Raw genomic sequence first — 15,743 nt, 5'->3', positions numbered from 1 at the left:
GTCATGGTGCCAGAGTCCTGGGATCAAGGCCCCGTCAGGTTCCCTGCTCAGTGGGGAGCCTGCTTCTCTCTCTCAACCTCCGCTCCTCCCTGCTTGTGCTCTCTCTCTCGGTGTCAAATAAATAAATAAAATCTTTAAAAAAAAAAAAAAGAAAGAAAGAAAGAGGCAGACAAAAACCAAACAGTAAAAGGAACTGCCTCTGAAGAAATACCAAAAAAAAAGTCTAATCATTTTGGATTTATTTGTAAAAAGATAAGTAGAATTATTTTTCTAGCATGAGCTTTCTTCAGATTTGATTCTCCATGTTTCAGGTGACAATGGAGGCAATCAGAAGGCTCCCTTTTAAACTAGAGGCAAGCAGTCAGCATTCTGATGAGCTAACAGAAGAAAAGAAGACGGTTTTCAGTGACGTAAGTTTGTTTAGATTTTTTTAAATGTCCTCCAGTTCTCGAAGTCGATAAAGACTAACATCTTTCTGAATGTTTAAGGAAGAAAGAAATCCTGGGTCGTGTGAAAAATCTCACTTCACATTTCTACTTTGACTGCACAGAGAAACATTTTTTTCTCTGCTTTTAAAAATATTTTCAGATCATGTGTTTTAAGAACAGTCTACGCCTGAAGCTAGCTATTAAAGGCATAAGGAGATAAAATTATTCTTGGGACACTTGGGGGGACTCAGACAGTTGGGTGTCCAGCTCCTGATTTCGACTCAGGTCATGATCTTGGGGTCGTGAGATGAAGCCCCCTTGCTGGTGTGGAGCCTGCTTGGGATTGCGTCTCTCCCTCTCTGGGGATGAATGAAGAGGCCTAGTTATTGACAGAACAAGAAGAGGGGGGAGGGAGTGGTTCACATAGGAAAAGGGCTGAAGGTGCCAGTGGAGAGTGGACAGAAAAGACTATCCAAGATTTCACCAAGCCGAGCAGGAGCCTCTGGCCAAGTAACCTGTCCTGGATCTCTAGAGAGAACTGGGGTGGAAAAGTAGGGCAACAGGAAGCACATGGGACATTTTCCCAGAGAAACATTTCTCATGACCCAGAGATCATGACCCGAGCCGAAACCAGCAGTCGGTCTCCCAACCAACTGTGCTACCCAAACGCCTCCCAGGCAGATTTTTAAGGTGATCCTTGTATCACAGATGTCAACCTTAGGGAAAGAACCAGAAAAAGAAATTAATTTATGGAGAAGAGGATAGTTTTTTCTTAAGTTAAATTTTAAAATGGGATCACAAAATGAAGAAGGGATATATATTTTTTTAATACATATAACCCAAATCTCAATTCTAGTTACATGATTAATTTCATGTTAACAGTTTGGGTCCTAATACCATTTAGTGAACATAGGAAGTGTTTTGTGTAAACACATCAGAGCCCAATAAATATGAGCTGTATTTCCCCATTATGTTTTCTTGCATAATCCCCCCAAATTCCCGAAACTCAATTATTCTTAACAGAAATGCGTGTACCAAGTACTTAGAAATGCATCAAATTTAACACAAAAGTTGTCCAGACTATGTGCTTAGAAATACCAAGGGACATTTTCTGTATAGTATTATATTAGGTATAATTAACAATCCTATCTATAATTTCCAACAGAAATGTCTACTTAAAGATAAAACAATGAAAGGGAAAAAATAAATCTTAGGACTTCTCTTTGAAAGCCCTGTGTGATCATTAAATTGTGCTTGCTTGTGTTTTATTTGGACCATCTTTCATTTGGGACCTTCCCACAAGCTTGATTTTATTAGTTTTTTAATTAGGGACCAACTTGTAAAATATTATTTGTTCCTCCTCTAGAGAACTCAATTAATAAAATGTGAGAGAGACTCCCCCAAACAAGAAAGGTGATCAAGAAGTCATTTGAGGCTTCTTCATCTGAAAGATCAAGGGGTGGGGAGGAAAGTATGGGATCCCCTCACTTTCCAGTGAGTCACTGACACTGGACCCCCCCAGTCACAGGGGGGTCTGACACTGGGAGGAGGTGATGTCATTGGGTCTAGACCCAAACCCTCTGGCTGGAGTCACAGGGCTACATCAGCACTGTTTTCATAAGGTGACCAGCAGCTCATTCCCACTGGGGTCTCTTTTACCAGTTCCTAACTGGTAAACACCTAGAAAGATGAGTTTATGCGAACCTAAATGAACGAGGTTGTGGCAAGATCCGGCATGAGAACACCCAGCAATGCTAAGCTGATGGCACAGAGAAGCTCTTCTTCTGGAAGTTATTTTGTTTTCTCAAGCATAAGGAGGAAGGACATCCTTTTGCATATTTAGACTTTTGGGGAGATGGGGGGGCAGACATGGCAAAAGGATCTGAAATCATACAAGCATACTCCACACTAAAGACAGGTACGTAGCATTTGAATAGGTTTGCGAAGAGCCTGTTTGTTGTTGCCGATAAATATCATGATATAAATATCATGATACGTGTTTCCTAGACTATTTCCTTTTTTATTTTTTTAAAAAGATTTTATTTATTTATTTGACAGAGAGAGAGATCACAGGTAGGCAGAGAGGCAGGGGGAAGCAGGCTCCCCACTGAGCAGAGAGCCTGATGCGGGGCTCCACCCCAAGACCCTGAGATCATGACCTGAGCCGAAGGCAGAGGCTTTAACCCACTGCACCACTCAGGCGCCCTTGCTAGACCATTTCTAAGTCAAGATCCCAGCTCCTCGCCCTTTATGAACTAGGTGTCCCCCCATCATAATCACATTTACTGTCTTGTCTCTACAAAGACCTCCCCGTCTTCAGGTGTTTTTGTTTGTCTAAAAATCAGCCCATGAGGTGAATTTCTTTATGAGGCTGAATCAACTGAGCTATCCGTTTTACTCACATCTTCTAAAAGTCACCAAAGCTCCTATGAGGTGCAAAAAGCTATGGTCAGTGAGGCGGGCATGCACGGGTGGGTGTGCCCAGGTGGGTGTGCCCGGGTGGGTGTGCACGGGTGGGTGTGCCCGGGTGGGTGTGCAGGGTGGGCTGCAGCCAGCTCCCTCCCGCTGCCGGTGGGCATCTCTTCCTGGCTCCGTGTTTTCTCCATCTCACATGCGCAGTAAACATTGGCCATGGTGATAGTATTTACACCACAGAAATGAGAAAACTCAACAAATCAGTGCACCCTACCCCACACACCCTGGGCAGGTCGTTAAACATTTCCCAGCAGCCACTGAGTGGGGATGGGCATGTGTACGGGGGCAGGGAATTTTCCCTAAGAGGAAACACAGGCCAAGCATGGACTCCACCAAGCTACACTAGGTGGCCCAGCAGCAGGTGACTGCTCAGGAGCCCCCTGTTTGGCTGTTGCCATGCCAGCACCAAAGCCAAAGGAAAGCATCCAAACCCATCTCTCATTTTCATTAAGATGCAAACGAAGTTATTCCCCTGACACTGGGCTAGTCAAACTGACAAGCAAACTGAAGATGCAAAACAGGTTACAACAGTGCCAGAGGCTGAAAACAGCCTGCAGAGGGCCTGGACGCCAGCCTGAGGCTTACAGGGAGGACTCTTCCTTCAAAGCCCACCAAGGTGTCCTGGAGCACCGCACCTGCAGTCTGATCTTTCATTAACACTTCCGGACAGTCGTCACCTCCCGCACTTACGGTAGGCCTGCAACTAGCTTGAAATTGTCTTTCGTGTCTCAGTCATTCCTGTGCCCTCTCCTACTTGGTTGGAAGAGTCAGCAGGAATACTGCTTCTGCCCTTGATTCCGGGAGCTATTTCACGCTTTTACAGAGGGCCCACGTCCTTGGACAACCAACGACTGGCTTACCTTTCAGATCCTGGTGACTCGTGAGTTGTTTCAGAACTAGAAGCAAAGGAAGAGAGGGTGTTCAGTACGCATGGGCATTCTGAACTGGGGGGCAGGGGAGTTAGAGCTCGCCTGAAACTGAGCCTCCGAGGCTTACCTTCAGCCGTGAGGTTAAACTCAGTGGTCAGTTTTCCATAACTGTTCTTGATGCAGCAGTCATAGGTGCCCTGGTCCTTCTGACCAGCTTGCATGATGGCCAAGGACACAATGGAGTTGTCACCCGCACTGCAATAGGGGGCATGAATATTTGAACGCTTCATCGTCCTGAGGTTGGAGGTTTCTAATGCACTTATGGAGAAAGAAACATGCTTCCCTGCCCTCATGTTCTGGGCCAGTGGGTTGGCTAAAGAGCAAGACCTCGATGAGCTGTTCAAATCCTTCATTCATCTGAGGGGACGATCAGCGCGATTTTGGCTTAACATCCTCACTCCAACATGCAATATTAAAACAGAAACATTTGAGAGGTTCGGCTGCTGCTAGTAAAGAACCAGAAATGTGGATTCTGGGGGCTGTCATTAACATTTCTGCTCAGAATTCACCCCAATTATGTTACCAATCCAGGTGCCCTGTGCTTAAAGGAGACCTGAAAATTCCAAACCCAAATCTAAACACAGACACAATAAGGGACAAGAGAAAGGAGGTCTCTGCTGTAAATAAGGACACGTGGCTGAGGTTTGTTTTTTTTTAAATAGGATACCCCCAGACTGAATACCAGCCATCCATCCGCCCTCCCACCCATTCAACAAGGCACCGTGCTATGAACAGAAAAACCGGTGGTGACGATGATGATGATAGCTAACGTGTACTTAGCACTTGGTATGCATCCGGCATCGTACTGATGACTTAAACATCTATTTCATGTCACACACATCAATGTAATGAGAGAAGTGGTATTACTATCCCCACTTCACAGATGAGAAAACTGAGGCAGACAGAGGTCAAGAACGTGACCTAAGTTCCCACAGCTGGGTTGAGCTGGGACTTGAACCAAGAAAGCCTGAGTCTGGAGTCCTCACCTTGATCTCAAGACGCTGCCTCTTCAAGTGATTTGGGATCACTCCCCTCAAATCTGGGATCATGGGAATTATGGCTAACGCTGCAATCTTCATTCCAAAGTCTCACCCTAAAAATTTACTTTGTAGCCAAAAAGTTACATTAAATATTGTTGTAGTTTTGTTCGGAATGTTGTTAAACATTCACCAGGTTTGTCTGTTTCAGTTTTGGGTCATTTCACAATTCAAACCCAGATTCCACTTATCCTGTCTCAGTTGCTTAGCCCCCGAAGTAGAGACGCTCGGTTGGTTTTTCAGTGGACATCAAGTCTCTGATTTACACATGTCTCATGCACCAATGGCTTGAAAGAAAAGCCCATGAAATGATAATACATCATCCACCGAGATAGCCTCTGAATGCGTCCTGAATGCATGGTGGGAAGTGGATAGTGCCAGTTACGAGCAGAAGATTTCCTGTTGGGCTGCAAAACGCTGAGTCACAGAAGGCCTGGGGTGGTGTCTCTCTGTGTGGCTTCTGACCCAAATTCCCTGATCCTCTGACACCTGACGGAGAACCTTGGAGGCCTCTTCTTGCGCTTCACATGTCACCCAAGGAGAATTTAATTATGGGAGAATGCTCCTGTGCCTGACTTTGCTGTTTAAATAGAACCCCCAGAGACATTTTTAACTTGCAACTTACAAGTTCTGTCTAGGAGAAAAGATAACCCTCAGTGTTTATTATCTGTCAAATATTAACCAGTTTTGTACCTGTTTGCAAAAGTATTATCGATTTGCCCCACAGACTATATAAATCTCCATTTCTCAAATGTTCCTTTGAATGGCTTTACCATCTTCCTGGTTCTTCATTATTTAATGAGCTGAAAGAGATCTTGGCTGTGTGTTTATATTATACTTGCTTGAGAGATTTCAGCTTCTGGGAAATGATGTTTTTACAAGGCAGTGAGATACTTCTTAGAGGGACTGGAATTAAGGTGAAAGAAATTCGATAACATTTAAAAAGCCACTCGAACTAATGTAAATGATTTCTTGATATACAGAGGACGCAGGCCTCCCAAATAGTCCCCATAAACCACAGGAGCGGCAAAGGGGTGCCCCTAAGCCAGCGTGGCCAAGAAAGAAGGAAGCCAGCGTGGCTAAGATCGTAAAGGCTTGGCCACGCATCGCCAGCACAGGGCAAGCCTACTGTTGCCAAATGCTCCCCAGAGGGAGGCTGGGTTTTCTAAAGACATCTCAGATGGAAAAGGGACCCAAAGGATTCCGGTGCCAATTCTGAGCTCAGAGCAAGATGGCAGAAACCCCCACTGGTTAATTATCCTTGGCTGACAATTACAGCAAGTTTTTTAAATGAATAATGAGTGCTTCCTTTCTATAAAGCTCTAGGGAGCAGCCTTGATTTTAAAATCAAGTCATTTATTCTCCATTAAAATTCTTCTGAAGCCACACACAAGACGGGCGGGATGAGGGCAGCGTTTTAGGCAGCGAACGTGACTCCACCCGCGACAACCCCGTTAGATGTTCTGGAGTGATGTCACGGCAAAGAAACTGTAGCTCAAATCTGCCGTGGTTGCATTTGGGACCTAATTTCCGGACATGGGTTCCCAGTGGACCCATTTGATTTCATTCGACAGAAAGCTCTCCGGTTGTGCTTCCTTTTTCAGGCTACTTGTGGCGAGATGAAGGGGGTAGGAACCTCCGTGACTCAGGGAGCTGAACAGGGACCTCCTTTGGCAGAAAAAGCACCTGAGGACTGTTGGAGTGACAGTCGTTGCCACGGAGCCCAGTGATCTGTTTAAGAACCAGCCACGCCCCCTCCAGTGTGTCAGATGAAGCTCCAGGTCCGCAGTTCACCCCAGCGAGTGTGTATTGCCAGCACCGCGTTCTAGGAAGCCGTTCGCCAGGTTCATTCCACATGGGAATTCTCGGCAATGATTCTCTCCCTCCTCCCCTCCTCTCCATCCCAGAACCAAACAGCTTTTCCCATCTCAGAAAGGGCTGTTTATCACCCTCCAAGCGGCTGCTTTCAACGACCTCATGGTGGAGAGGTAGTTTTCCTTCTCTTCTTTCTTTGGGTTCACCTTTTCAGCATTGGAATTTGTCAGGCTCATGGGAATTATGACACAGAGAACACAGCCAAATTCACAGACATGCAGAAGAGAGCTCTGTACTCTTGGGACCACAGAACCTCCACCTAGAAAATGATCTGACCCGTTTCCCTGATTCTAGAAACATCATGAAAAGTTTCCTGACTTCCTGCGGCCCCAAAACTCAGGGATGGCAGAGCCCGGCTAAGAACCCTCCATGGCTTCCTCTGTCTAGACATCTGTCTTCGGTTATTACTCGTCTTGGATACTTTGGGTGTGGGGTTTCGACTTCAGTTTCCCTTTTCACTTCCTATAATAATTTTCTTCTAGAACTACGTTGTGAAACACGCAACTGCAGTGAAAAGTGACCGGGCAAATAGCGCACCTTCTCTGCACTTGGGCTATTGACTTTGAATCTTTTGTCCACCAGACAGTAGAATCTTCATGAATTTCTGCAAACTGGCAGCTTAATTTAATATTCCCGGAGTGGTCAGGGTACATCTCGGCTTGGATCTTTTTCAGTAATATCGGAGCTGTGAAGGAGAGATTTGCAGGTCAGTGTTCTTACAACAGTTGCAAAGAAAGACTTCATGGTGGGGAAGAGACTTAGCCATTGTATCACATGTCATGCTAACAACAATCCCCCCAATGGGATAATAATTATTACCCTCCATTCATGGATGAGGAAGCCAAATGTCTGAGGGGAGAAGTGGCATACCTAAACAGTCAGAAAAATGAACTAATCCACCTCATTTTTCACTACAAAACACTCCACGAGTGAGCTCTGTAATGCACAAATTACAGAAATAGAATGTGAGAGACTTTTTTTTTTTTTTTTTAAAGAAGAGGGTGGGGGGCTGGGGATACCTAGCCTATAAACCTGGGCCAAATAGAGATGCTTTTAAAGGATCACCAGATGGTCCAGGTCAAAATCAGAGCTGGGGATTAGGAGCAGAATAAAATCCAGATGGGTGGGTTATCTCTGAATAACATTCATCCATCTTTCCCCTTGATCTATTGTCTTGGCTGAAAATATCCTAACGGAGTGCAGTGATGTCTGACATCAATTTCATTAGCAAAAGAGAAGCATCTTCTTGAATGAAATAGGAGCGAGCAAGAAACCATTCGGGGGTTAGCCTGAGCTCTTTGAACATCGCCTTTTTAATTAAACCCGGGATGAGCGCACTGCCGGATGGGGAAATGTGTCATTACTCAGGCCAGCCACTGGGCGGCAGGAGAGACATTAGAACGGGGCACGGACGGCGGACCCAGCCAGGTGGGCAGAGTGATTTGGCCATAAGGTTACTGGAAACCTGGTGTCAATCTTCTGCAAACCGACTTCCCTAACGCCGCAGCGGTGGTAACCCAGAACATGACGTAATCCTCCGCCAAGCCAGAAGTCCTCGATGCGGACGCTTTGTTTGCCCCTTTCCCGCGAATCCCACTGTGAAGGCGCCAATGGATTAAAGGTGCCTCTCTTCCCTCCTTGATGCCAACAGACATGTGGGCAACAGAATGCACATTTAAAAGCTTATTTTCTTCCCAGAACGTGATAATGGGTTGATCAGGGAATAAGTCCCCCAACTAGGAAGTAGCTGAAGATACTGACAATATGATGGGAGAGAGAAAACATACCAAGTGCTTATCGATGGCGACCTCCATTTCAGTGCGAATGGCCGATGGGGCTAGCTGGGCTAGGTCCTGAGGCCATTGGTCTCAAACTCTCGGTCCAGACCCAGCCTGCCTCCTCCTCTGGGACCTAATTCCTCAAGGGCCCTTCCAACACTTATGCAGGGACAGCCTTCATGATGATTTGTGGAAACCTGAATGTTCCTAAAGCAGCCAACCCTGTCCACTGCGCATTCTGAGTTCTGAACACAGAAAGTTGGGGGGACAGAGGGAAGCAGGACGAAATGAGGGTCCCGGAGAGCTAGAAAGCTGGCTTGGACAAGAGGTCTGGGGGCTTCCGAAAGGACCTCTCTTTGGGTGGGAGGAAGGGAGACATGGAGAGGAAGGAGCTACAGGGAAGCCTGAGAGTGTGGCTGGGTTTTCCTTCTGTGCATATTCTGGCCAAGTGTTGGGCGGAAAGACTAGAATAGAAAGCTTTGAATGTCCCCAGGAAAGGTTACTCAGTTTTATTTCTTTGAGTCATGTGAGGCACAGCACCCCCCACATACTAACTCCTTCCCTGCGTGCTCTGTGGTTTGAGAGCGCAGCCTCCCTCCCCGAAGAGCACTGCGCTGGCCCAGGGGGTCTTGGGGACACCCAGCACAAGCTCCACCAGTCCGCGCTTACCTGCAGCGGCCTTGCTCCTACAGAAACTCGAGAAACCACGGACAAGGATTCCAAATAGATATTTCCCTTGGGGCTGAAACCACTTTAGAAATCTTATAAAATACTGCTCCATCCTCTTTAAATATGTGGGTTTTTGGATTTTTTTTTCTTTATTTGAGAGAGGAGAGCCACAAGCTGGGGAGGGGCAGAGGGGGAGGGCAGACTCACCACTGAGCATTCCCAACTTGGGATTCCCAACTTGGAACTGGATCCCAGGACCCCAGGATCATGACGTGAGCTGAAGGCAGACACTTAACCGACGGAGCCACCTGGGTGCCCCAACTTTAAATGTTTTAAAACATGTCTCCTAGAGACCTGGCTGAATGCCCCCAAACGTTCTGAAGGGAGTTTTGTATTGAATCCTGCCTGCAGCAGGCGCAGAGGGCCCGCAGTGTCCACAGGAATAAGGAGCATCAGTGTGGAGGTCTGAAAACTCCGGCAGGAGGAGCAAAGCCCCCTTAGCGTGAAGGGGGCCCCCAGCATCAAGATCCCACATGCGCAGATGGCATCACTGGCTGCGGAGTCTTCTCTTCTGACTCCTCCCACCCATGGGGAGGGAAAGAAGAGCTCTGAAATAACAGAGGCTAAAATTCGGGTTAAGGGGTGGAGTTTGGGGTTGAGGCAGCACTCCCATTGCAAAGCAGCGATGACAGCATTTATAGCGCTTTGAGACTCAGTTGGTTTGAAACCTGGAACGGAGTCCCCAGGGCACTTTAGACTCAGACAAAGAGGAGGGTAAGTTGGAAAGAAATTTTATGTTCACATTTGGAAGAGAATCCAGGATTCAATTAAGCTGTTTTTAATGAAAATCACCAATTAAAGAGGAGACTCCCAAATTGTACCTAAATGTTTATTTCTGTAAATCCTGCTTAGTGTGTGGTCTATTTAATTATACTAATTAGCTACACTGATGAATGCTTCTGTTTATCTTTTAAAATATTTTTTAAAGGATAATTAAACAGAAAGTCATCTTAATCACACTCCCTTGGTTAAACCTACCTCCAGGCAGCCTCTTTTAGCGGTTCTCTCTCGAGATCACCTGGGGACCTGTTAGAAACCACTTTCTCGGGGCACCTGGGTGGCTTGGATGGTTGGCGTCTGCCTTCGGCTCAGGTCATGATCTCCAGGTCCTGGGGTGGAGCCCCGCATTGGGCTCCCAGCTCAGCGGGGAGCTTACTTCTCTCTCTCCCTCTGCCTCTCCCCCTGCTTGTGTGTTCTTTCTCTAATGAATAAATAAAATCTTTAAAAAAAAAAAGAAAGAAAGAAAGAAGCCACTTTCTCCAGCCCGAAACTTGAATCAAAAACTCTGGAGGTAGAGCCCGGCAGTCTGCATACAGGAGCTGGGCCTCCGGCTCGCCAGCCCAAACGCTAACAGCGACAGCCACGGAGCCTCACCTTTCCCGTCTCTTCTGCAAGGCGGCTCCTCCGCGTCTTGTCTCTCGTCTGGGCCTGCTGCCGGTGGTTCGGGTGCAGGAATCCTTCTGAGAAGGCTCGAACTCCGCCTGACGTTCTCCTTCTCCTCCAAACGCAGCCTCAGGGCGGCCACCCTGGACAGAAGTTTCTTCTTCACGCCCTCAGCTATGGGTCCTCTCCCTGAAGCCTCTTGCTTCTTGACCTCCCCGGAGCCACTCCCTGCTGCGGGGGACTTGGGGAAGCCGAGGGTCTGGGCGGCCATGTGCCCGAGCTTCTCGTCCCTGGGTTTTTGCCCAGAGCCCAGGCTGGAGCCCTGTTGGCATGGGGACGGCAGTATCTCGGGAGCTTTCTCCGACACACATCCACCTGCCGTGGAGGCCAAGGTCACAGCAGGCGAGCCCGATGCGCCGGTGGATGTGGCTTCCCCGGTGCGGGGCTCCTCCCCTGTAGGTTCCTGGATTTTGTGTCTTTCTGAAAAGTTTGTGATGTTTCCTTCAGGACAGGCGGTAAAAGGCAACCGAGTAAGAGCACTGGGAGACAGTGGATGTTTCCCACACTCACTCTCAATGGCTCCTCTGTCCTTTGAGTCAGAAAATGTGTAGGGGTGGTTTCTGGGCCCCACTACACCCTTCTCAGAGACGTCATGAATTTGACCCGAGGAGTCGCGAATATCCGCTCCAACACATGTGTGAGTCATCACTGCAGGCCCATCAGAAAGAGGTAAAGTGGGGAAAACAGACTCTGCTTTGTCGTTTTTACTGCGTTCAGCCTCCCCCGAGCTTCTCTCGCTGCGCTCTTGCATTTGGCCGATTCCATGAGCCCGGGGACGTGCTCCCTGACCTTCGTCAGGACTCGGGACTTGCAAGACGGCCGGCTGGACGGCCGGTCTCTGGCCCATGGGCCCAGCATCCTGTTCACTGTCCTCGCTGACAACAGACACGGAGGACGCGGGAGGCCCCGCCGTCTCAGCCCGGGCACACACCGTCCCACCTGCCGCATCCGTGGGGTCCACAGAGGACTCCACGACCTTCAGGCGGGTCAGAAACCGTTTAAAGAAAGCAGCGTGATCCGCCTGGACTCGGTTGCCCTCTCGGTTTTGGCTCACACCGTCAACATTTTCCCTCTTTCCAGTTTTCGAAGGCTCGCATAGCAAATCTGCGACTTCTAATTCCTTTTCGTCCACAGGATCCACTGATGACTCTAGGAGTCTGGGTTGGCTCAAATACTCGGACGAAAGACTCCTCCAGGATGCATGGCTGGCTGATTTTCCACTAACGAGCGTTTCTCTGTCAATGGCAAGTGCTGAGCCAGACTCAGCCGGAGGGCCGTGAGCCTTGAGAACGTCAGGACCCGCTTCCAGCTCCTTGGACTCGGAACCTGGCTGTTGTCTGGGTGGCCAGACTTCTGGAACGGAAGCTTCCAGAGTTATAATCTTGAGCTTGCTTCCTGTTTCCCAAAGTCCTGGCCTGCTCCCTCCGGACTCTTCCAGGGGGACATTAGAGAGAGGAGCAATGTGGCCTGGAGCCTGACCTCCAACTTCCACATCGGCTTCAGCCGCCTTGCACACGCTAGTCCCCAAGCTTGAGCTCTGTCCTCTCTCCTCTCTGGAGTTTGCTGATAAGCAGTCCGAGGACGCTGGGTCTATCTGCCCTCGGGCAGCTGGCATCCTGGGCCAGCTTTCTTGGGGATCATCTTCAGGAGGAGAACTCTTTTGGGGTAAGCTCTCTGGCTGGCTCCTCTGTGTTGTTTCACTTTCTTTGTCTTGGAAATGCTCCTCGAGGCTCCTCCGGCCTGCTCCGTCCACGGCCGGGCTCTTATTTCCAGAATGGTTATCAGTCTGAAGAGGGGAAGTGCAGGAGAAACCCTCTCCTTCTGGGAGCTGAGGAACGTGGATGTGGACTTCTGGCCCCCCGGGAGCCAGGCCAAAGGGCTCTTCTAGAGATGCCGTTGTGGAATAATTAAAAATATGGCCCAACTGTGCATTGGAAGGAAGCTGGCAAGTATTTCCTTCCGGAGCCTGAGGGGAACTCTCCCTGGGACCATTGGGGTGACTGTCCTCCGCGATTGAAACAGGGAGGTATTTGGCTGACTGGACTTTGGTGGCCATGGTAACCGTCGATGTGTCCCCACTTTCCCTGGTCACCTGAAGACCCTCAAGATTAGCAGTTAAAGACACCAGCTTCTCAGGAGGAAACATCACCACTGAACCATTTCCGGCTGGTGTGTCTGCAGTGCCTGAGGCACGGGTCCTGGGGCTCTCGTCACCGCCTTCTGGAAACTGCACAGAAGAGCTGTTGTCAGAACACAGCGGCTGTCTTTCCTCAAACCCTCCGGAGCTGCCGGGGCTTGGCCTCTCCCCGCCAGGCTGGACTGCGGAGACCAGCGCGGAGGTGACATTCTCCGTCTCTGCTAAATTTTCCCCTGTGCCACCTTCGCTGGCCTGCGAAATGTTCCAGGCAAAAGTATTGGTAAAAAGAGGTGGCGCGGCAGAGTCTCCCCCCTTGCTGCTCCTGCACGGGTGCTGTGGGAACTCAGAATGCTGCGTGTGAGAGAGGATGCCTGGCATCTCATTATCAGGAGAACGTGAATCAGATACTTTGCTTTGAATCTCCGCCGGCTCTGAGTCCGTGGAGCAAGTTTCCGGAGGCAAATATCTATCAGCTGAGGCTCCAGCAGGAGAATCCATTGTGTCCCGTGTTCCTTGGTCTCGTGCTTCAAGACGCTCCAACACGCTTGCTGCTTCCCTGCCCCCTGGCTCATCGCATGGAGTTTCCAGGGTGAGGCTGGGCTTTTCGGGTTCCGGGGAAGCAACAGAGAGAGCCTTGGGCTCCCAGGGGTCAGCACTGCCCTCTTGGGGGAGAAGCACTGACAGCTCCCGGGGGGATATAGTTTCATTATGGGCATCTGGGATGCTCAGCTCATATCCTGGTTCTGGCCAGGAACCTCCAAGTACATGGTCTTTTCTGTCCTGCTTTTCTCCGTGTTGTGGACATTGAGTACAGCTTCCTAGCTCCACGTATCGGGCCAAGGATGTGTCTTCCTCATCGATCCCTCCTGTGTTGGGGAAGGAATTTGTTGTGGTCCCAGCAAATGCAGACTCTTCCCCAGCAGGATCTGAGAAAGCTGGCAGCTGGCTGAGAAAGTCTCTCTCCCGGACTGTTTCCCGAATTTGCACCTAGGAAGATGAAAGTGATATTAATAGACTTGTTCCTAGGAGAGCCCACAATTGGGCATTCCTGTGAGCCCAAGAATGTTAATCCTCGATGACTGTAATAATGGACAAGAGGAGAAGCAGGAATGATTGAAATCTAAACGCCGGTCCCCAGACCCTCTCTAGCTATTAGAGACTTCCTGGAGAAATGCACATTTAAGCAACTGGGTTCCAGGGGACCCTTGGTCAAATTCCCCATTTTAAACAAAAATCCTTCCGACAGTCGTCAGATGATGCTTTCTTGTCTCTCAGGAGGAAAGACAGAAATAAATTGAATGTAAACTATTTTGATCAAGTTAAGCCACCAGAGCTTGCATCTCTCCAGAAAGATACATTTCACATGATCATAACAAATGAAATATACAAGGCTTGTAAAGTAGCAATGGATAAACTTTGTCCCCAGTAATGGCTAATCATGTTACTAAAGAACAGAGAAAGGCCTGTCCTTTGAACCTGCCTCTAATGAAGTAACGGGGTTATGTCGGGTCACCAGCGCTTCCAATTGTTTCTGCCCCAGGAGGATTATAGAATTCTACAGTGCCTCTTCCACTTTAAAACGGATGTCTCGTGGCAGGCGGACCATGCCCATGAGAAGTAGAAGATTCAGGGAAGAGAGGTGGAGGAACGAAGGAAGGGAGGGAGGAGAGAGGGGAGGGCGGTAAGGAGAGAGGAAACTCACTTTGTGAGGAGCAAACCCTGACTCTTGTATGATACCGGTTATTGTTGAAGGAAGCAACAAGATCTTAGACTACATTCTTATCTCTTACAACTTGAATTTCATCAATTATTTCAACACACGTCAAAATCACGCCCAGGCAACAAAAAGGGAATTGCTGCTACATTTTGGCAAGTACCTCCGTCTTCGCCTCCAGGACCCCGCTTTAGAGCAACCCCTTTCGATAGGACAGAAACTGATACCTGGGCTTATAAAGGAGAGGAGACAGAGTCTCCCAGGGCATAACAAAGACAACCTGGGATGTTTCTGGGCACAGTGTGGCTCCAAGTCCCAAGGCTCACTTCCAGAAACCGCACGGGAGAATCCTGCCCTGCAGTCAATCCCTTTACGTACTACCAGTGGGAGAGAGACCAGCAGAGCCACACCACCCCGACACTCCCCCAAGGCTGCCTGCTGTCACCAGTTATTCCCCTCTCATCTCTCCTCCTTCATCCCACCCTGACGTTCATTTAATTCTGAACTTATTGGCATAAAAGGGCCTCACGAGCAAGAAGAAACTCAGTATCATTTCCTGTGCTATCCACTCCATGAGGGCTGGGACCATCTTCTATTCAACAAATGTTTCTTGACCGCCTCCAGCCTATCAGGGAGTGTCCCTGGTAGTGCGATAGAGCACAGGCAATCTGCCCCGCAGCCGGGAAGGAGCTCCCATTCTATGTGGTCTTCGAGGCTGTTAGTTACAGCAATTAGCACCCGGCAGGTGCACCATGAGCACTTGTTGAAAGAAGGAGTAAATGAATGAACCACGCACGATCAGGGAGCTCAAGCCAACATCACCCATGAAACCTCTACAAGCTGAAGGGCTTTGGACTTCCCGTCTGCTCCTGACTTTGGGAAAACTCTATTTTTAAAAAGTCCTTTAACCAGAAGCTGGGGCACTACTGAATCACATCCCGGTGTTTCTAAAAAGAAAAGTGTACTTATTCTCTTTCTGTATCCCCCATCACCTTAAAATGGAAAAGAGAAAACAAGGAAGATCACTTCTGGGAAACACAAAGCAAGGGTGTTTTTTTTTTTTTTTTTCTTCTTCTTCTTAGTATCAAGAAGTTTAAGATGTGTATGGTTTCACCTCTATACCTGAACCTCTATGCTCTTTTCATTTGCCTTTTTCGTTCACTTTTTTCATAATGAGATTATTAGTACAAATATACTG

At 48.5% G+C, this 15,743-nt stretch overlaps 1 protein-coding gene across 1 annotated transcript in view; it reads right to left on the bottom strand.

Annotated features, from left to right (window-relative positions):
• ALPK2 (alpha kinase 2) overlaps positions 1 to 15,743 on the bottom strand; it is a 144,735-nt gene that overhangs the window by 24,818 nt on the left and 104,174 nt on the right. Inside the window, exons 5-8 of the mRNA XM_082699445.1 lie at positions 10,626 to 13,818; positions 7,282 to 7,429; positions 3,900 to 4,027; positions 3,764 to 3,799 (exon numbers count right to left, since the gene is read on the bottom strand). Of these exons, the coding sequence (XP_082555571.1) occupies positions 3,764 to 3,799; positions 3,900 to 4,027; positions 7,282 to 7,429; positions 10,626 to 13,818 (3,505 nt within the window). The remainder of the gene's footprint in view (positions 1 to 3,763; positions 3,800 to 3,899; positions 4,028 to 7,281; positions 7,430 to 10,625; positions 13,819 to 15,743) is intronic.

Source organism: Mustela nivalis (genome assembly GCF_964662115.1).
Source record: "Mustela nivalis genome assembly, chromosome: 14".
Classification (NCBI taxonomy): Eukaryota; Metazoa; Chordata; class Mammalia; order Carnivora; family Mustelidae; genus Mustela; species Mustela nivalis.
Note: the sequence above shows the minus strand (reverse complement) of the source record. Positions and strands in the feature narration are given on the sequence as shown.